The sequence below is a fragment of the Cuculus canorus genome, chromosome 8 (genome assembly GCF_017976375.1).
Source record: "Cuculus canorus isolate bCucCan1 chromosome 8, bCucCan1.pri, whole genome shotgun sequence".
Lineage (NCBI taxonomy): Eukaryota > Metazoa > Chordata > Aves > Cuculiformes > Cuculidae > Cuculus > Cuculus canorus.
This window is the reverse complement of record NC_071408.1, coordinates 16,152,611-16,175,599: the sequence shown is the minus strand read 5'-3', so window position 1 is coordinate 16,175,599 and position 22,989 is coordinate 16,152,611. Positions and strand designations below refer to the sequence as shown.

The 22,989-nt window shown below is 38.1% G+C and overlaps 1 protein-coding gene across 2 annotated transcripts in view; it reads left to right on the top strand.

The window, feature by feature from the left end:
- TNNI3K (TNNI3 interacting kinase) overlaps positions 1-22,989 on the top strand; it is an 84,277-nt gene that overhangs the window by 26,797 nt on the left and 34,491 nt on the right. The window contains exons 8-17 of one of the 2 annotated variants that reach the window (XM_009569198.2): positions 3,294-3,438; positions 3,530-3,634; positions 4,430-4,524; positions 5,155-5,304; positions 6,431-6,517; positions 7,423-7,479; positions 8,493-8,585; positions 8,671-8,728; positions 8,844-9,038; positions 9,389-9,493. In XM_009569198.2, the coding sequence (XP_009567493.1) occupies positions 3,294-3,438; positions 3,530-3,634; positions 4,430-4,524; positions 5,155-5,304; positions 6,431-6,517; positions 7,423-7,479; positions 8,493-8,585; positions 8,671-8,728; positions 8,844-9,038; positions 9,389-9,493 (1,090 nt within the window). The remainder of the gene's footprint in view (positions 1-3,293; positions 3,439-3,529; positions 3,635-4,429; positions 4,525-5,154; positions 5,305-6,430; positions 6,518-7,422; positions 7,480-8,492; positions 8,586-8,670; positions 8,729-8,843; positions 9,039-9,388; positions 9,494-22,989) is intronic. The other variant, XM_054073130.1, reaches the window with a different exon arrangement.

Sequence of the window (22,989 nt, the reverse complement as noted above, 5' to 3'; positions counted from 1 at the left end):
ATAATGTTGAAAGTAACTTTGAAACTTTTTTCAAGCAACTTTGAAAATTAGTGCCATCTCTGCCAAATCCAATAAATTTTAAAATTATAAATAGAGTTTGATATTAAAAATCAAGACACATTCAGTCATGCTTCTCCTAGTATTAAACAGTTATCATGCATAGGGACTTAGGGAAATTTCCTTTATTTTTTTTTAAAACAGACTTGCACTGTCTTTTTTTTTATGCTTTTACTTACTAAAACAATTTCACCTGTTACTTTCTATGAGTAATGTCTCAGTCCTAGCTCTCTTCTTAAGTGTATTTGACTGATTTTATTTTGTTTTCACTCTGAACTTCTTTTTGAGACAATATCCCAGTTCACCTGTCATGTTTCATTTAGAAAGCAAAAAGCTATCAATTTAAACAAAAAACATAACTGTGCATTGCAGTTATATATCCTTTCAAGAGGCAAAGAAAATCATTTGCAAGTATTTGACACCATTTCTAACTGCATAAACAAAGGAGAAGGTATATGTTTCTTTCCTTGCACCACCTTAAACCTTATTGTTGCAGAAGCTCATGGCCCTGACACCCCCAGTGTCCTTCAGGCCCTTCTGTGGGTACACATTCTGAAAAGCAGACATTTATTATTATAAAACTTTGACATTTACATCCCTCTTAGTTATTGCACTTCAGAATAAATCAATTTCCAGTGCCTTGTCATAATAAAAAATAAAAGCTAATATGTCACATGAATCTATGAATTGAGGAATTATTTTAAAATAGAGAAATAAAACAGATTACCTTTCTTTACTCCTTTTACTATAAGACTGCTAAGAAGGCTAAGAGGGAAGTTGATTAAATTTGCAGGCCATAAGCTTAATATATGTTACAGGAACTCTTTTTTGGGGGCCTGAAATAAAATTCATCTTTGGAATTGTCACTGAACACCAATGAAATTATAGGTTCATCTCATTTCAAAGGACTGGCCATTTCTGTGAGCATTCAGCATTACTCAAGTAAGGCTTTAAAACAGATTTATTTTAATTTTCATTGTTTCTCATACTCAAAGAAAATCAAAAGAATGCATAACCTCAGAATGTGTATGGTTTACCCTTTGTCCCCAGCTACAGGGAAGAATTGTTCCTGAGAGATGTTTGTCAAAGTTTTGCTTAGAAACTTCAGAGTACAAGTTTTGATGCCTCTAATGGACAGATTATTCCTTAATAGTCTGTTAATTTATTTTAAACTGTCTCGAAAACCTGGTACTAGTCCAAACTGAGATCTGTGTTGAACAAAGTAAACTGTATTTGTCAGTTCTATCAGTTATGGTACCAACCAGTGAGGACTGTTCTATCTTTAAACACAGAAATAAATACAGCAGGAATCACAGAAATACATGCTCTCTTTTAAGAAGAGAGAATGAAGATCTTTGCATAATGAAACTCATATTTGTATGCCTCAGTACCAATGGAGAATTCTGCCTAGAGCTTTTTCCAATCTCTTCCTTGTTTCCTACTAGATAGATAAAGGTGTACCGTATATCCACACCCATTTCAGGCATACTTGAGAAGGTTCCCAGGTGTTGCAGTGCAATTGCCTACCCTGCAGACAGGCAGAAGGCTCCCTGACATGGATGCGGTCCAGGATAAGTGGCGGTCTCCAGCAGTTCCTCCCTGTGGGTCAAGGATAGATCCCCAGTAGACAGGTTGTGTGCAACTGCCCTTAAAACAGTTCAATACTTTTGGCAGGTATAAGCAGTTCTGCGATCCTAACCTCAATGCCAGGAATGTTCCAGTCATGTTTGTGGTGTTAGTACACAGCCAGTCATGCTCTCGCACTGTTCACTCAATAATGACTTTCTCAATTATTGTTTGGTTTATGCCATTCTATCACAGAATCATTTTTAAATAGAAGTTCATAATAAAAAGTGTATTAGCAGTCAAAAATAGATGGCTTTAGGAACATGAATCTTCTTCTATACACTAACTGAAACAACATTTTGATCTAACAGATCGCTTACTAACAGGTTTTCAAGTTCTTTGCTGAACTGGGACCCAAATCTTGGGGAAATAATCTTGTTTTTACTGAAAGCCAATTGAAACAATTGATTTTTAAAAATTCCTTCATTGCCGCTACTACTGTCTATCCTACAACAACCCAACTATTTCTCCCAAAATGTCTGCGAATATGAGCTAGCCAGGAGTTAAGAAATCACATCAAGTTCAAAACCTTCAAGCATATATGCTTATTGAAGGGATATTTACAATTAATTAGTTTCAGTTTTCTTTGGCTTTTAATCTTATGCTGTTGTGCATTGATTAAGGCAACTGTTTTTGCAGGTAGAATGATTCAAGAATTGCTCATCAGAAACTTAGAAAAAATACTTTTATTGGATATGTTTTTATAATCTGCATTATTTTGTGACATAAAGCCCTGGAAGGGTGAATCTCTTAAACAGAACAAGACCATTGAATCACACATTGCTTGCTTCTCATGTGCAATTATATTGAACCAACAGAGATTAATACCATTCCCACCCAATAATAATAAAGCAAGTCCCTAATTTTGCCCATTCTTTTATGTAGTTTCTTGTTATGCCAAAGAATTCTCCCGTCCTCTTAAATATGTGGACCACACACATAATCATTTTAGAAGGCAAAAAGAGACATTAAGTAAAATAATATATTTTAATAGCGATCATGAAAAACATATCCTTATTGTGTCTCCTTTCGTTTGTTTAAATTTCTTTTTTGCCAGTGTATAACTAATTTTAGTCCTTAATACTGCTACTCAACAAAGTTAACATAAAACTTAAAACCAACTGTATTTTCCTTTCCTAAGATCAACAGGGAAGCATGTTTCATCTTAGTATTTCTAATTAATAACTGCTGTTCTATGCATTTGGAATAAGTTAGTGGATTGCTTTCTTATATAGAGTAACTGTATAAAGTACTTTTCCTTCAGATTGTCATATACTGACAGCACTTGTTCCTTCTAAGGGTCATTTATAACTTGTGGTTCATTCATGGAAAACTACATCAAATCATTCAATACATCTGCTACTGGAGAAAGCAATTATACCCTAAATTCAAAAAATTATCTTAGCAGTGCACTATAGATGACACCGAATAATGTAGTTTTGATGTATGAAATCTCACAGGAATTTCAGTTTTAAAGACACAGCACCATAAATATCTTAGCAGACGATTTCATAACATGTCTGCACAGCATAAAGCATTACTAAATATCCAAACCAAGCTATGTTAGGTATAAAATACTTTCTTTGGTCTCTTTCTGGGTCAAATGTCAGTGAATGCTCAGGACAATGAAGATCATGTTCCTCTGCACTTCTGCTGTCGATTTGGACACCACGAAATTGTGAAGTTCTTACTTCAGAGCAGCTTTGAAGTCCAGCCCCACGTGGTGAATATCTATGGAGACACACCTTTGCACCTGTGAGTCCCTTGGAGAAGACCTGTTTTACAGGGTTTGGGCCTGACTAGAAAGCTGATGTTGTTAACAATTCTCTACTGACTTCATCTTCAGTGCATGTTACAACGGAAAGTTTGAAGTTGTCAAGGAAATAATTCAGCTCTCAGGAACAGAAAGTCTCACGAAAGAAAATATATTCAGTGAAACAGCTTTCCACAGGTGAGAGGTTTAAAACACCATTATCACTAGAATTCTGCTTACACATGCATGCAGCACAGCACCCAAAATAACAGATGTCTCACTGATAGCCAGGTGAGGAACAAAGCAAGCAATGAGCTCAGCGTGGATGTTCCATTTCTATCTTGAGATACAGGACAGAACATAAATTAAGAGGTAGAACCTGATAGTGAATGGGGAGAGAGAGAGCAAGCAAGAAAGAGAAAGGTAGGGAAGGCATAATGTTGGTCAACATCAATATGAATAATAACTATTCTTACTGTCCATCTTGGGAGCTGACTTTAGAGCCTGTCCCATCTAGAAACCTGCTGGAGTCCGGATATTCTAAAGTGGAAATGAGGTGGCAGAATGCAGTTTGTTCATGATGCTGTAACTTTGCAAAGTGTTATTTAAGAGGTACTTTGCAAAACAGACTGCATTAATTTTACATAGCTATGCAAAATTAATTTATACAAGAATAACTAGACCAGGTTGGATGGGGCCTTGGGCAGCCTGATCTAGTGGGAGGTGTCCCTGCCCATGGCAGGGGGGTTGGAACTGGATGGACTTTAAGGTCCCTTCCAACCCAAATTATTCTATGTTTCTACGATTCTATGATTCTATGAGTCTATGATTCTATAGTTAGAATGTTTCTGAAATGACAGAAATGAACATACTTTGTTTGATTATTCATGTGTTCACACATTTCTAAGGCTCTTTTTTTCTATTACTACATTTTTATCTTTATATTTGTCCTTTAATGGACTACAGCATTCACTTCTCCCTTTATTTTTGCAGTGCTTGCACTTATGGAAAGAACATAGAACTTGTAAAATTTCTTCTTGACCAGAATGTTGTAAGCATTAATCACCAGGGAAGAGATGGACATACAGGTAACATTGTCATCCTTATCAGCACCAAAAAATTTCGAAGCCATATAAGCTATCAGGATTTCCAGGGTACGTCCTGTGACAATTTGATGATCAGCATCCAATTACTTTTCACACAGCTCTGAACTTTTTTGAAATAGGTTTGCAGGCAGGCATAGAAGTGATAAGAGTTTAATGAGGATGTGTCAGGCGCTTCAGCTTGTGTATGAGTAAGAGAACCTAATGTAAACTGATCCTCCCATAGTTAGGTTTCTAAGTGATTTTGAGAATTGGGCCCAAGTATTACTCTGCTAGAGACTGGGCGTATGGGATACAGTGTCTGAAGGGCTGCACACCTCCATGTCCGTACTACAGGCAGTGAAAAAGAGCCTTCTTTGTTTCTGCCTGCTTTTTCTCGTGTTCAAAGTTTTTAAAGGTGATTAGCGGGTGGTACAGTAAATGCTGACGTGTTGTGTAGCAGGCAGTAGATTCATTCTTGCAGCTTTAATATTTTATTTTCACCTGTTGCCTCAGGTATTTTTTCAATAATATATTCTTTTATTGAGGAAATCAATTTGTGGTTTACAGTTGTTGCTGCAAGTCCTATCACAATGTTCTGAGAGTTCTGCTTATAGTGCTTTCCTGATGTTCTAGGATTACACTGTGCTTGCTACCATGGTCATATTCGACTCGTACAGTTTTTACTGGATAATGGAGCTGATATGAATCTTGTAGCTTGTGATCCCAGCAGGTCCAGTGGAGAAAAGGATGAGCAGACTTGTTTGATGTGGGCTTATGAGAAAGGTATCTCAATGTTCTAATTTCTGTTACAAAATCCATAAGAACGGTAGAGGAAGGAGAGAACAGTATGAAAAAAACCCTCTACACCAGAGCTCTCACCATCCGCTTTCCAGTTCGTGGTACACAGGCTTATGGAAGACAGCCCTTCTATTTATCTTCTCAATACTCTGTTAAACATCAGTTTAATTTGACATAAACTCAAGGACAGGAGTATTTATGTGCTGCTGAAATAGAAAACATGCAGCCTGTCCAGAAAATTCTGTGCCTTCCTCTGGTACATGCGTGGGGAGTTCTAATTTTAGTACTGAGGGAAACATTATGAGGAGCAATTAATCAGAGTCAGTAATCTTAAATTCTTGCAAATATGGATCAAAGCAAGGCATTTGCCTTTGTTCCTGTGATACTGTCCTACGTGTACAGCAATGCATCATTTTTCTGTTCTGTTTTTGACTCCATGACTTCTAGGACACTCTTGCCTCCTCCAGAGGCATTACTCTACTAATTATTATGAGAATGATTGAAATAGAGCAAAAGTATCAATTTCAAAGGCCTTTCAAAAACCTGATATTTTCAAAACACTCTTTATGAAATTACTGAGGAAAACTCATCTTTGAAAGGCGTAGAAAAGAACTTTGCCAAACAGAACCTTGTGCATCAAATATCTGAGAGTGTGAGCATGTTGTGCATATGCCACTCTCTTCTGATTCCTTGCACAGGAGAATAAAGAGTGTAGCAACTCTCTACAGCAATATAGTGTACAGATTTTGTCCAGTTTAGGACACCAGAACTGGAATACTTCAGTTCCTTGTTAGGCCTATTGAAGACTATAGTCAAATTCAACTTTAGGATTTCTATGCCAGGTTTTTTTTCTGTTGCCATATATCACATTTTAGTATTAGGAGGGCTTGTGAAAATAGCATGCTTGATTTTATTAAGAGGTATTTCCCTATATTGCTGTAGTTAAGAATCCAAGTATATTTCAGATTAGCACAGCTATGTTTTTGTTTACATGTTTTATAAACAGATTGCACATTCTTTTTAAATCCACTGATTTTGTATAAATCAATTAAAAAACCAAAAAGGCTATTGTGTTTACCTCAAATCCTTTTATTTCCTCTTTCTTGCTTAGGTCATGATGCCATTGTGACCCTTCTGAAGCATTATAAGAGACCTCAAGATGAATCACCCTGTAATGAATACTCACAGCCTGGAGGAGGTATGGTCTGAAAAATCACTTTATTCTCTAAATGAAGGGTCTGACCCAAAGATGGCTGAAGTCTCTGGGAATGTTCCATGGATGTCAGGGAGCTTTGGATCAATTCTGTCTGGCAGAAAGAAAATTAGTGTCATGAGAATCCTCATTTTCCAGGTACCCTCTATTTATGTCAAAAGTCTTCCTTGATCTTAAAATAAGGTTTTCACTTTGTGTTACTTGCTAGAAATAAAAGCTAAAAGCTGTGAGATGAAGACCAATCCTTGGTAATCATTACTGATACCTTTTTACATCCTTAACACCTTGTTTAGCCATTCTCTTTGTGTTATGCAGCTCTGATGTTTCTTTGATTGCTGACGTTCAGTGTATTTCTATATTCACTCCCCTTTCTACTTTTTAATGTCTTCAGATATCTAATTCCCTCTTGGGAAGAATTAATTACCTCTTTTGCTACAAAAAATACTCTTTTGTATTTGCTGATTGCTAAAAGAACTAAGCGCCCATTTAAGCAGAGAAACAAGAGATGAAATTTTGGCATGCAGAGAAAGCAGAGGTCTTTTGGAAAATCTAGCCAGTGAATGAAACTGTGTGATGTGCTTGCAGCTTATCTGTCAGAATATGCAGCTCTGACCTGAGTTCCTTTGCAGAATCCTGCTAATGTAAAATTCTGCATTGGCTGCTTTTAACGCCAGAGAAACCCAGTGTCCTTCTACAGAGTTTTGTGAGAATACACATAACACACACCAAGAACACAGCAACGTAACATCACAATCATAGTGTTTGTATGCTTAGGTACATTTTTCAACCCATTGTTTTTCATTCTTTAGTCTTTACCTCATTAATTTATTAGTACAGATGCTTATACTGTCTTTGAATTCCATAAAATTAATTCTGTTCTTTTATTTCAGATGGTTCCTATGTGTCAGTTCCATCCCCTCTAGGAAAGATTAAAAGCATGACTAAAGGTATTCTCGATGGCAAGGGAAAACTTGAACTTTCATGCTTCTTTTACTCAATGTGTTTGTCAGCCTGAATATACTGCCCTTTATTCCTGGAATTTTCATTGTGCAGGAATTTAAAGATGTGCCTAAGCAGCAGCTATACTTCCCTAGGACAATTTTAGGATACCACTGTTTTGTACAGCATCATAATAAGTCCTGCATTTTTCTGATTTTCATATATTTTAAAAAATATATTTACTTTAACTTCCCCAGAGAAAAGGATGTGATTGTGAATTAGTACTAATGGAACACACGCATATCCATTAATGCAAACACATCTCGTGTTGAATTCCACTGTAAAATGCCTGGATTATGTTTACAAGAAAAATCCTTTCCAAAAATAATTTATGTTAAACTGGAACACATATAGATAAAACATTCAGATGAATATTTGTACTTAAAAATATTTCAGTTTTTGAGGTGCTTTCCATTTTCCCCTTCAAATATACACTCTGGATATAATCAAATCCTTATATCCTCTACAGAACAGCACTGAAATGTTCTAGTCTGGATTTTGAAATATTCTAAAGATCAACAAGGTGGAGAAGTTTGCCAACTAAATTCAGTTGCAAATGTTAGATTCCGCACATCACTAAAGAGTCAGTCAGATCTGGAATAACATCCTCAGCATCAACAGTGAGCGCTGGCTATACAGAAAAAAGGAACTAATTCTCTGTATAAAGAATTTTATGCAACCATGACATGATACAGGCAGGATATGCTTCTGGGACAGTGTTCATCATTGATAAGATTTTAAAGCCAAGAAAGCCCAAGGCAACTGTGTCCTTTCAAGTATTTGTCTTTTACTGGGGTTTACTGCTGTTACTGAAAGAAAAGGGAATAGGATTATCCGTCAACCAATTTACTGAGGGAAAACCAGCTTTTATTGTGCAATTATTTCATGAAGTAAAATGCTTTATCCTTTCCTTCCCCATGATCCTGCATTTTACAAACAAGTTAAGTGTTTTCTTTTGCAGAAAAGGCAGATGTTCTCCTCCTCCGTGCTGGTTTGCCATCACATTTCCATCTTCAGCTCTCTGAAATAGAGTTCCATGAGATTATCGGCTCAGGTATCAGAAATAAGAATGCATCCATTTTAAATATCTGCTGTTCATGATAAATATCTTTGTCCTTTTTTATTTTAAACCATTTTAGGGTCTTTTGGAAAAGTATATAAGGGACGATGCAGAAATAAAATTGTCGCAATCAAACGGTAAGTTTATCAGACTTTTCTATCTTCTTTGGTTAACGACCTAGTTTGAAGAGTTTAAAAAAACTGTATTTTATTCTGGTTTTACCTTATTGTTTTCTTTCACATAAATTCTAAGCTATCGAGCCAATACCTACTGCTCCAAATCTGATGTGGACATGTTCTGCCGTGAAGTTTCCATTCTCTGCCGACTGAATCATCCCTGTGTCATCCAGTTTGTGGGAGCTTGCTTAGATGACCCAAGTCAGTTTGCTATCGTCACTCAGTATATTTCGGGAGGATCGCTTTTCTCCCTGCTTCATGAACAGAAGAGGTACTCCACTCATTCTCTGCTTGGGCTAGTGGTACAGAATTCAGAAAATCAGTAAACTTATGCTGATAGAGATGTTATTCATTTCTGCATAAAACAAAAGAAAAAGGAACACGCTAGAAAAATTTTAGCTTTGATTCAAATTATTTAATGCATAAGGGCAATTAATAAGTAATCACAAAATTGTTATTTAGTCATTATTTTACATTATATACATTTACATTACATAGATTATATAACATTATTTTGTATTTAAAACAATTTTAAAGGTTCCATGTTTTACAGATAATGTACAGATCATTCTTGTCTGTTCATTAACTATGAGTAATGTTATATTTTTTTTCAAAATATAGAAATCTTGATCTGCAGTCTAAGTTAATCATTGCTGTAGATGTTGCCAAAGGCATGGAGTACCTCCACAATCTCACACAACCAATCATACATCGTGATTTGAACAGGTAAGTTTCTTTCTCCACCCTAAAAGTTCAGGGTATATGAACCCTCAAATCAGCAGCCATGGTCTGCAGTCTCATCTGTGTTTGCAGACCCTTTTATTGTTGGGATCTCATTAACACTGGTGAAGCTTGGAGGAAGATCTATTTGCATTAGTTGAACTGGGGAACTGGGACAAGATGCTTTCACATTCACTGAAGCCTTTAATCCATTTTATTTCAATAACTTGACAGATGGTAGTCAGTTTCATGCTTATGATGATTTCATGGACCGCCATCCAAAATGTACAAAATATTTCTACCTTATTTGCATATTAGTCCTGTTAGCCTTTTTACAATTTATGTGTTGCAGTATATTTCCCCACTATCATTTTTTTAACCCAAAATGTTAATTAATACATTTCACCTACTTTTACCGCTCTAAGAATTAAGTGCCTGATTTAAACTAAACCCTAGCCTGCCTAAGTTTGATGCAGATGTGCAAAAGACTTCCAGAAGGCAATCCCTCCTTCTCATTCTAGGTCCTTGTCTTGAAAAGGGAGGAACTTTGACTGAGCCTGTGCTTGTTGCAGGCAGGGGAGCAGCCATCTAGTTTAGACTAAGTGCCTAATACTGACACTCAGAGAGGTACACGATGTAAATCCCAGTTCAGGATTCAACTGTAAATGCCACTGGCAAAGAAATAGGAGAGAGTCTACATGAGTCAGTTATCCAGACTTCCCTCAGGAAATGAAACAGGATTGAAAAAAACTCAGTTTTTATACAGACTGCTATGAGTCACATGCACTGAACTGTACTTGTCTAAAGACATTTCATTTTCTGTATATCTCAAGTGACCAGACCTATAGCACTGTGGTGATAGAATAAATAACATTTTCCTGAGTCTTGCTGTAAGTTTTCATTTCCCAGTGACAGTGATAGCTGCAGTGAAAGATTCCTTGTGAAAGATACTCATTGATTTGGAAAAGGGAGCTGGGGTTTTGCTTTTGCTAGGCGAAGAAGTAAAGTGGTTGTGAGACTATGCCCAGTTTAGAGATCTGCTGTGAAATTCTGAAAAAAACCCAAACCAAGAGGCAAGAGCAATTTTCTGGACGTTGTTGTTGGCATCTCCAAGAGGACATTATGGCTGGCACAGGTGAACTGTTCTGGTTTTTTGCTCCAGGTGTGCCTACACTGACAGTTCTACAAGGGCACTTGTGAAGGGAGGGACTTCAAATGTAGAATTTCTCCTTTAAATATGGGTGATTTCTTGCAATTTGAAGCATGACAAGGACACAGTGTGTGTATATGTAAGACCAGTCGTAGGGATGCAAACTGAAGCCCACTGATTTCTGTGTCCTGTCTCTGCAGGGGGCCATAGTGACATATCTGAGAGCCAGGCATGTATGTAGTGATAATGTCTCAAATTCACTCTCAATACCCAAAAATTTAGGGTTCAGAAGGGTACTTTTGAAAATGAGTACCTGCTCTTAAAGTTGTTTTTTAAAGGGATGAATAACACTATTTATGGTTACAGAGGAAAAAATATCCTTGCAAATAAAAGAAGAAATTCCAATCACTAATGCAAAAGAAACTGTATATTTATTTAATTTAGTCGGAAAGATGCAGTCTGCAAACCATATCACTTCAAGCCAGTCTCCTGGGATTTAAGTACCACAGGCTAGCAATATTGGCACAAATATTGCTTTATACTCTGACTGCAGATTTCAGAACACTTTGCTTTATTCATCTACTCCAAAGTATGAGTGCATCCACCTGTTCATATTAAAACTGCTACAAACATATAAAAATGGCTACTGTTAACTTCTGCCAATTACTCATCTAATTACTTCATTTCAATGTGCAAATATGGTAGTTCTGCATAGATATGATTAATGTATGATGTTTAGAAGAATATTGCTGACATGAGATATGCATCCATGGATATTGACTATATGGAGGGTTAATCTAAGTATAGTAATATATGCTACATTCTGCAATTTTACTGTAGCAGAGCTAGCTAAAATATATGAGTCAAAGAGTATTTTAAATGGACTTTGGATTGGCTAAATACTTTCAAGAAGAACATCACTTATCAAAATTCTTTTAGCCTAAGAAAGCCTGAACCCACATTTCAGAGACCTTTGAAATGCTTCATTTTGACATTTTAAATTGTGTTTTCTATTCTTCCTAGTTTTTTGTTTTAATTCTAATTCAGATTCCAAGGTTTTAAAACATAATTCTACTTAGTAAATAAATCTCAAAATAAAAGAAGAATTGAATTTATCTTCATATGAAGAAATAATATTTTGTTGACAAGAGAAGTCTATTGCCCACTTTTTATTCAAAAATGTTAAGCCCCATAAAGTATTCAGACTCAATGCAAAATTAAACAGTCCATTTAAATCACTTCTTCAAACAGTTCCACTAATTAGCAGGACAGTCAAACTCTTAAGCGTAGTTCAAACTCTCTCTCTTAATACATTCCAAACTAATTACAATTCATTATCAAGCAATTTGACTGCAAAGCTTTGCAGTAACCAGTTCTGAGCAATTTGAGAAGAATTCACGATTCAGGGAAATCTTGTCAGGGAAAGCACAAGCTGTGTGTTCCTGACTGCATTTGTGAGGGATGCCTGCTGCAGCACAAGCTGCCAGCTCAACACCAGTCCTGTGGGAATCCTCCACTGGAGCAGCAGTAGAGCTCTCTGCAGCAAGGTCAAGCGGATGGAGATGGCTCAGCTCTGGCCTGGGCCTGCAGAGCCACGGCAGGCAGCCTCCAGGAACTATTTGCTCCAGGAACTCTTTGCTCTCCACTCTGCTGCACACCCCAGCCCTGCAGCAGCAGCCACTGGGATCCCCTGAGATCCCCAGAGATCAATGTGTGGGCACATCACTGCTCCCCACCAGGCAGTGCTTCGCTGCACAGATGTGGCACCTTTTGATCCCCTTGCCAGCTCCAAGCGTTCCTTCCATAACATCTGGTCTCCAATTCCCTGGTGTGCGAGTTGCACCTTACACTATTGTTTTCTAGTTTTTAGGGATACATCAGGAATTAAGTCAGCTTTTGACAATGTCAGCCATTGGCTCACTCCAGGTTCTGCCTCCCTCAGTGCAGAGCATGCTAAGTCCTGACATTTTGTCATGAAGACTCTCTAATTTTTCTACAACTGAAATTATGAAATGCTGAACACTTAATTCATTGGCTTCTGTCCTTGCTGACTGGATTTCCCACACAAAGGAATACTTTCTTCTACTATTCTGGAAGGATGGATACAAATACTTGTTTAACCTTCTAAGGTTTTTTTTAATTTTCCATTTGGGAATTCTCAGTTTATTTTCAGCACAGTGCTGTGCTTTCAGACAAAACCTTGTTTCTAGCTGTCATTATTTTTTTCCCTTTTCTTTGTTTGTTTTACATTTTTTTAGTTTAAATATTTCCCATAATCAGTTTCTTGGTTTGTTTGGCCCATTTGTTCCCAGTAAAAGCATCTCTGGTTGGATCACCTCTAAGAGCTAAAACCTAGTGCAGGACAGTGCAGTCATTCGGTTTCTTTAGTGATACTTAAGGGGAAGCATTGAGTCCTCAGTGTATGCAGAGGAAAACTGTTCTTGCTTTTCTAGCTATAAAAATAGTCTCAGGGTGTGCATATTTTGGTGAGGGGTACTGAAATACCTAACTGTACGGGACTGCAAGATTTGAGATGAAAATGCCTCCTTTGGCTAAAGACAAAACATGGTTCTTGGTTCTGCCAACCCTTCAAAGCAGAAGGTACACCATTCAGTCTGGGGATGGTTGGCCTTTCCTCTTACACACAGCAGAGCTGTGCGCTGCTTTGAACATACCACTTTCTGCCTTTGGCTGTCATCTCTTCTCTTTTACATGCCTTCCCTTGTAAGTGCTGAGCACTGAGGTGGATGCAGTTCTGCAGTTTTGGCCTGGATCGGGACTGGTATCAGTTTCTATATAGAGGCTTCTACTCTTTTCACAAAGGGATCTTAGCCCTATATATGTAACAAGGTCTGGATTAAAAATAAATAGAAACTGCTGATATTACAAATTTCAGTACATTAAATTGTGAGGAAAATCTTGGCACTAGGCAGAGCTGTTCTATATTAACCTTTCTTTCTCAAAAAAAAAAGCTATTGGTAACAGTGATATGCCTCCACCAGTCCCGGAGTCTTTTGGAAATGTTACAGAAAAGGGCTGTTTAGGCTAGACCTTATTAGTAAGCGTCCAGTTTTTTAAGGTGGATTCACTATGATTAAGTGTGCAGAAAGCAACATGGATCTCAATCTACACTTTAGTCTTACTATCTTTTTTTTTTCCATGACTGTACTTGACTCCTTTCTCCATTGCATGTCCGTGTCCACCACCTTTTCTCCTCCTTACAGTGAGAGTTCCCTTCTCCTCACTCCACTGGCTCTGACTTTACACGTCCTCTACTTTCTCACTGAGTCTCCTTCATATATCTGCATCCTTTCACAGATTCCTTTCAGGTCACCAGACTGCGGGGCTCAGAGGAAGATGCTTTCCATTGAGGCTGTAGTTCTTGCCTCAGTCATGTCTCAAGCCAAAAACCCCATGTCTGAGTGCTGCAGTGTGTAAGTGTTTTAAGACAAGATCCAGACCTTTAGGTTCAGCTTTGTGCCTTTTCACTACCAACTGTTAAAAAATCTAGTTCTGCACTGAAGGATTTAAATAATGTTTTCCACAAGAGAAAAGCCAAAATAGTATCTCCATATCTCACTACAGAGCCAAAAAGCATATCATTGCTTCACACAATTTTTACAAGACCGTATTTGTGAGGGTCAAAAGATAATTTACTACAAGGACATCAGTGTCGTTGATGTGCAGTGCTGAAAGCAGCTTAACTTCTGAGAATTTTTAGTGTGAGAGCAGAAGCTGTGTTTTCAGCATGAATCCCAGTCAGCCCACTGGCACAATTACTGGATTAAAATCTTTACAGCAACTGAAGAGAAAGACCAAGAGTGAAATTCTGACCCTCTTGTGTTAAATTTTGCCAGTGACTTCACAGAAGCCTTAAAATTTTTACCTTAAATCTTCACATAGCTTGTAACCCTCTTTGTGATTTCTGAAATCTATTGCAATGCACATAATGCATTAAATAAATCTGTAATATGAATTGACAGAATAGAGAAGAAAATTAATCTTTCATGTCTCTACCCTAGAAAAGGGGTTATCCTTCCACTTTGAGAATAATTGGGAGTTTTATTCTGCTTTCCAGTTCTGGAAAAAGAAGTTCTGACACCTATCAGCCATGCTGACATCTATCAGCTTATTACTACTTATACCATGGTGAGGGATTGTAGCCACAATGATTATAGCACTTTAAGAAAAATGAGACCATTTTAGTATCAATTTAATTTAAGCCATAACAGCTGAACATGACTGGAACAAGCCTTTGAGTGGCTAACCTTCATTTGATTGCTCTAAATATCTGTAAAAGTTTCTGAGAGGTGGCTTATTGAGGAAGATGAAAGGCAGGATGGAAGCCTGGTGGTAATGGGGATGGTGTCTGCAACTTCTCTTTGTTATAAAGTCCCTTATGAAATTTTAAAATAGCAGTTGCCTTTCATTAAAGCCACAGCATGCTAGAGGTAGAAGGATCTTTTCATGGCCCTGTTCTCTGAGTAAGGGACATTTACTGAATGTGCTTTGCCCGTCTCATGCCCTGAGCAGGAGAAGCCCTTGCAACCGGCAGACCTGCAGAACTCCTTGCTTTTGTAAAAGCCAGGATGATTACACACTTCTGATTCTTTTCTCTTTTTTTTTCATTCCATGGTATCTTGAAGAGAATGATGTTTGGTCTCACAATTTCAAACTGTGTGGGGCCTTACAGAAGATAATTAATTTCTGATTCTGCTGAACTCATTATTAACCTTCTGTCAGTTCAGCTCGAATCGGATTTATCTTGCTGCATTTCTCCGAACAGAGGCTTAAGAGTTCCTTTCTCATCTGTAGTTTTCAAATTTCCAAGTGCCATTGAGGCAGTAATAGCATTTTTGAGCCATACCTTACAAGCTTTATTTCTGAGAGTTATATTATTTAGTTTAGAAAAGAAAAATCAGTAACTGTAGTGTTCGCTGAGGGTACCAAATACCCTTCCAGAGACTTCTTCAGGCTTTCAGATATGTCCATGAACTCAGCACCAAGATGAGCATTTCGGGTTTTGTCAGAAATATTTAGGCATGCCATGCCAAGAAAGGGTCTGGTTATTGATTTTTCAGCCTCTCCACAAAAACAACTCAGGGCTTGGCTATATGTATCATTGAGTTGGGTTTATTTAACTTCTATACAAACCTTGAGTAGATTGAAATTGAAGCTAGGGCTCACTACATTTTATTCACATTAAGAAATGGTGACAATTTATATCCCTACTACAAGGGTCAAATTTGAATCAAGACCACAGAAAATTCTGCAGGTATTTGTGATTCACGTGCCTATGTTCGACCCAGGATACAGCCTTCAAGAATTTCTCTAGTTTAGCTTTTCATTTGATCAGCATTTTCATTAGACATCTGGTGGGAGTCTCAAAATAATGTCATATTCAAATCGCTTAAATATTTGGATGGAAAGTGTACACGAGCGCTAAAATTAGATTAAATATAAACTAAAAGAGTCATGGCTCTTTTAGTTTAGACTCATACATTGTATGAACCCATGGCACCCTTATGATCAAATATATCATCCCAAGGTTTGGATTCAGGTGAAGGTAGAAATCTTTAAGACAGGGATTTGTAGGAGTCCTGGTTCTAAGAGCTTAAAATTTTGTGTCCTAAAAACTGCTCTCTGGTGAAAGTTGTGTTCCCCACTTGACTGTTCTTGCTCATATCTACAGCTCTAATACAGGCAAGTAATGCTTTTTTGTTGAGACCATTAGCATTACTTCCATTTTTTGCTTCATCATGTAAGCCGTTGCCTGCTTTTTCATTTTTCTTTTTTATATGATTTTCACTGTCCTAAATTTACCTGGATCAGCCAGCACTTCGATAAACAGCATGTAAGCATTGTTGTGTCCACATTCATACACTTTTATGCTGTAATTTACTCAACCCTTCAAAAGTCAAGTGCTGTGATGGTATAGGGACTGGTGTATGTAAACTTTGATCTTCAGAATTACTGGAAGCTTTTGACCTGGCTGAAGCATTTTGTGACTCTTTCCCCACATGCCCAACTTGTTTGAAAATCTGTGTTTGTGATGCAAATTTCTAAAAGCCTTGCTCTTTATTCATTCCACGCAACTGGTATTTTTCTGCTTCCTCTTGTGTGTCCTTTTCTGAAAAATAAATCAGTTGCAATAACTTTCTTAAATCAGTAAATCAATTTTCAATAGATGATATATACAGTTTTCCTGCTGAATGACATTTCACAATGGGCCAAAGCTATTTCACCTACATAGTCATCATCTATATTCTGGTACTGCATCTTGGACATAGTACACCTTTCACCAGCAAACATTTAAATAGAAAGTATTTTGTCTTTGTCCCTAAGCTTGATTCTATCCAAATTTTCTAGAGCTATAAAAGATTGTAAACGTGGCAGTAGCTCACTTTTCCAGTTATTTTTGAAGGTTTTCTCATTCATCAAGTTTCTGTGCCTGGTGGAGAACCTCCTCTTTTCTCCAGCAAGTATGACAGTAATTGAACAGTGTCTTGCTGTTTCAGACAGATATCCAGCTAGACATCGTTAAGTGCAGAAGTGGGGAGATGTTATTCAAGCTCTTTTCTGCTTTTCTGTTTGCTAGCATCTATCGTAGATGTCTTGTCCCTGCAGTAATACGTATTTGCATTCCGTGATAGTATGACAGTGGCTTGAAAAATAATGAACGTATGTGTGAAAACACAGGCTTTTCTTTTTCTCCTAGAAAAATATATCCTTGCCACACTTCAGACTGTTTCTGAGCTGCCCAGAAAAGTATGGCTGATTCCTAATTTGTGAATCTGTTAGGATAAACAACCAGTGCAGCTGCACTATGCAGGATATGAGGGACTGCATCCTTGTGCAGAGCTGACCCTGCTCAGGGCAGCCTGTGCACAAAAATGTGCTGCTGCATGGCTCTTGCCGCCCGAACCCCCTCACATTTAAAGATTTTCTTTTTCAGCTCCTCTTAGGCATGCAGATCCTTTCCTGCTGATTAGAGTGTCACAGATGATTCCATCTAAATAATCCCAATTTGTGCTGGATCACTCTGCATCACTACCACTGTATTACAGACTTCACAAAATCTTGACATGCTTGAGTTGATCTTTCCAAATTGGGTTAAATGTAATGTTTTGTTTAGAACACAGACACTGAGTTCCTTTTTCACTTGGCTGCTGGCTGTGCTTCATCTTGATCAAATGTAGAAACAAGCAAAGAAAAATAATCAAAGCTTCAATTTTGTTAATTCCTGGTATCTGTTCTTCACAATTTTGCCATCCATTTTCCATTTTATGTACTTACTACAAAGTCTCACCCAGGAAACTGTGATCCATAAAGCTTTTTTCAAAGTCTGAAAGAAAAGCTTACATCTCCAGACATCCTTCTAGCATAATAATGAATCCATTGTTACACTGTCACAATCAGTGGGTTTTACTGAGCCCTTTTAGAGTTCCCAGAAATAAATATTAACTCTCCATTACAGCCTGAACTGTAACCACACTCCTTTCTTCCCTTCTTCCCCGCCTTGTGTCTCACTGAGATTAGAGACTGCACCCCTGCTTCAGGATGTTGAGAATGGGAGTCCTGGCTGGGGCATCTTTCGTAGTAGTAGGTTTTCTTTAGAGTGCTTTCTCTTAAACAAAACCAAACACCAAAAAACCCAGCCATGAAGTACCCGCATCTTCATGACAACCGCAGGCTCCTCTTCCCTTTGCTGTGTCTCTTTACAAAGATAAGGGGTATATAAACACCCATTAAAATGCTGCCTTCCAGGTTTGGTCACAGCCACATGTCCACCTGGAATAAAAATGAGTGAAGGAGTCAAAAAAGTAGAAAGGGATAAAGAGGAGTCACCCCATTCCCTACAGCTGCATCAAAGAGAAGCAGCCTCTGTGTTTCTGGCTAGTGTAGGTTCTCCAAGTCAGACGGGAGAGCAGGCAGTAGGAAAAGAGTGGGGGTCAAGAGACAGGAGGAAAATAGGACCCTATTGTGGATAGTAGGAAAATGAAGAGCTGCTGCGGAAATGTGTCAGGCATGTCTCCCCACAGGTGTAGACAGGCGTGACTTTGTCTCTGTGTTGCAGCTGCTGGAAATGAATAATACCGGTGATGCTGCGTTTGAGCTAAGTGGTTTACTGACAGGACAAAGCACACTGAACGCAGCATTGTACTGCCATACACATGGCCCAGCACTGGCCCATCTCCGCAGGGAAAATAACATCCGTCAGCATCTGTCCGGAGAGGTGCTGCTCTGCAGCAGACTGACAGAGGCGCTTGCCAAGGGCTTCCCTTTATGGGGCCTCTCGAGGCACTCTGCCAGGGCATCCCTAATTGAGGCACGTCCTCCACCTCAAGTCCTGAATGCATCTGAGGAATCATCACTCAGCTCAGGCCTTATCTCAGCGTTTTGAGAAATTACATTTACGCTTACAGTGCATCAATCTTGTGGGGTTTGTATTTCCATAACCAGAAGAGAGAGCAGGGAATCATGCTGAGGATTTTAAGCCAGGAGGTGGTGTGTTAAACCATTAAATTTGTGTTTCTGCACCTAAGCAACACCACAGTTATGGGAGGTGTTGAAAGCCTCAGTTTGCAGGGAGCTCGGTCGCACTCCTGTACCTGAGTCACAGGAGAGGTACTGGCTTGTGATCCATTCAGCCTGCTTTCTCTGCTACCTACGGCCTGGTAACGTGGTTCAGAAACACTGCTCAGGGTTTGGAAGGGCAGCACGGAAATGTTTGTAACTGTTTTGCAAGCCAGACTCTAATGCAAAGACTGTTCTTCTCACATGTATATGCTTTTGCAGAAAAAAGGTCAATATTACAAGAAAAGTAATTTGGACACTGATGAAATCAATAAATCCTCTGGCTCACATCAGAAGTTCGTATAGAGGCATATCCCCTGGGATCAACAGCTTTTGCAGGATACAACCATTTATAATTTCACACTGATGTTGCAATGATCCACTGTGAGGTTAAGAATAAAGGACCTCAGAAGCTGTAAATAGAGTGAAGTGAATCAGATCACCTTTTAGTCTGACTAGTAGCTATCCTTACTTGAAAACTATTACCCTTATTTTTTGCAATTTACTGAGCTCAAACTATGGTTTTCCAAACCCTCATATCTTACAGTTCAGCTTCTTTTCTTCAAAGCCTTCAATTGAGAGTGCCATGTTGAATAAGACACAAACCTGAAATAATTCTAAAGACTAGAAAACAAACTTAGATTCAAAATATTCTGTTCCTACACAGACACAAATTAAAGCACATCATTTTTCTCACGTGGGGGATATTTTTCAAACACTCTGCTTAGTCTCTTGTTCATTCCAGTCTGCAGATAATAAAACAAAACCAAAAAGAAACATTTTAGCCATCGTTCAGCTTAGGACCGAGACCTTATGTGAGTCAATAAACAGTCCTCTGCTGTTAGAACCAACCAGTTCAGAGTCTGCTGTGTAGAACATGGCCCATACTTTGGCACTAGCACATAGATTGCAGTTGGAACACCACTATATATTAAAGACTTTAAGGAACAGGTAATCTATCCATCTTTTCATAGCTTACCTTCACTTTAAATGTTGCAACTGAAATCAATATCTACCAATACCTATCACCTGCCCTCATCACCTTCTCTCTTGGATTATCATAGGACTTTTATTCTCTTAATGTGAAGTAGGTGCCTTCCAAAACAGCTGGGTTTTCTCTCTTTAGACAAACCACTGTAAACCCTAATTCCAATTTGAAGTCATACAGTGTATGGATTAGGTTCCTAACGGCTTAGTGACCTCAGTTTTGTTTTATTAAGTGTTAGGTGGTTGTGCTTAGCTTTCCATATTATAAACAACTCCGACAAACCTTGTGAGCATGAGTCACACCAGTTTTCCCACGTGAAAGTCTCATAGTTCACATGGAAAGCAATGTGAAAATACCACAATCCTAAGAATGCAACTATCTCTCTTTACAGTGTACAAGAAAACTACAGTTATGGAACAGCTTAAGCAGTAGTGCAGAGCCTGCATCAAGATTCTCTTACACTGAATGCATCCTCTTGGTGCTGAGAAATCACTGGCCTGGCCTTTCCAGCCTGCAGAACCAAGACAGAGAAGCTGGTTCATTGCTGTTTGTTAGCTGTCACCTGCAAAAAGTGCTCATATTTACTCTACAAGAAAAGACAAGTCTTTCCATAGCTAGTTCTGGGCGTGAGTAGCTAGAATTTATTTGTATATGGGGAGGGAGCACTTCAGTTCTAATACCTATATGCTGTCAAATGAGTCAGCATTGTGATAAAATGACGCATCATTTTGTATACTCAATGTAGGATTAAGAAGTAAGTGCATTTGAAAGACATTTATGGATCCATAGAAGCAAAAGCCAGTATGGGTATATAAATATGCATATAGGTATTTGCTCGATGTTCAGGGAAGTAATGAATTCCCTTAGCAGATCTCTATGCAGTTTGTTGCATGAAAGGCTGCTTGCAAGTTGAGAGATTAAAGGGAGGCCCCTGGAAAGCTGCAGTTAATGAAAAGATAAAACAGTTAAGCTGGAAGGGAACTCCAGGATTCTGTAGTCCAAAACCTTCCTCCAGGTTGGACTGAATTCAAAATTAAATGCCTGTATGAAATCAAGTAATGGTATACAAAGCTAGCTTCAAACCTTATCTATGGCAGAATATTTCATTTCGCATGGCAAAACCTACCAGTAGATTAGACTAAGCCCCTTATAAAATATAGGAGAGAAGACATTTTGGACTGGATTCAATTTTGGTTATTTTGATGTCCAGCATCGCAGAAACAGAAGGACTGCTGCCAACAGCTTTAATTTCAAGTTCCACAGTCCAGTGAAAGGCCATGAAATAGGGACTGGTATTAGGAGAAAGATATATTTTCAAGATTAAGGTTTTGAAGATTCATTACGTGTATTCGCAGTGTCACAGTGCTCATAAAACCAGTAGTGTCTTCCTAATGCCCACGGAATATGTCTGTCTTTGACAGATGTAACCAAGAATGTCAAAGAGACCGATTTGATTTAATGCTTGCTGCCATTCACTGGGGATAAAAAGACAAAAAGGATCTCTCCTTTTTCTTTCTTGTTTCCTTTGTGGTACATTAAGGATTGAGCACATAAAAAATAATATACGATTTTTTAAAAGCCTCTATGCCTGATAAAGCCTATTAGTCACAAATGGTTTAGTTCCACAACATATTGACAAGCATAAGCAATATACAAAACTGTCTTAATTTGTAGTCCTATGTTAGATAACAGAGTTGGCATAAAACAAAATATTATCTAAATATAATTTGAATTATGTCTCCATGAATTACCATGCATTTAAGCTAAAACAATTGTTGCCAAGGGGTGTAATTGATCCATATCACAGAGACTCACAGTGGAAGAGAATTCAGATAAGGTGGTCCACTCCCAAGCGTTGCATTGCATCTGCCTCTAGTGACCGCTCTGCAGATAAACCTCAGCAGCGCTGCCGGGAAGTTTGGGTTTGGTTTTAGGAATTCATGCCTTTCATGGAGATTATCCCCAGGAATTGTCACAATTTCCTTTTTACACACATTTGACTGATGTATGAAGAACATAGGCTCCCAGGATTTATCAGTATTTATAATGTAGGCCAGCTTAGAGGATAAATTCAGAATGGGACAGTTCAGTCAGGTTATTTAATCCCTTACAGGGGAAAAAATGTTGTTTTCATTGCACAGCACTTTATGAAATGTCTGCTTTCAAAAATAAGAACAAAATAAGAAGTTGTAATTTTGAAAATTTCCAGAAACGCCTGGGCATATTTCCCCACTCACTCTAATAAATTAGTTTACTTCCAAGACCTTTGAGGCTCAGCTTTTCTGGGGACATTAACCTAGTCTCTGTTTGTATATTATCAATTTTCTACAAATACCTCCATTCCAGTGTCTTTTTGTTAATAATTCTAACACTTATGCGTATGCATCCTATGCATATATCTAAGTGGATAGCAGAAAATCAGAAAGAAGTCCTTTGCTTCTTGCCATTCTTGTGCTGTTGTGGCCTTCTTCTGTAGCTGAGTTGAGATACTGAGGTTTGAGAGGATGATACAAAATGTGTGGAGTATTTATAAAATATGTGTAAGTGAAGATCATCTGAAAGACTGTATATGTATTCTGCATGAGCTTTTCAGGTTTTCTGACCAGGGCTGATTAGAAGAATTTTGTTTTGTAGATCACTGTGGTGACGAGGCAGTTGTAGATTCATTGTGTTAAACATTTAATGCAGCTAAAAGCCTTCCAGAGAAGGCTACACAGTAATAGTGTAGGTTATGCCATAACTGTTCAGAAGATTACACCAGTGCATTCAAACAACCTTGTGGCTCCT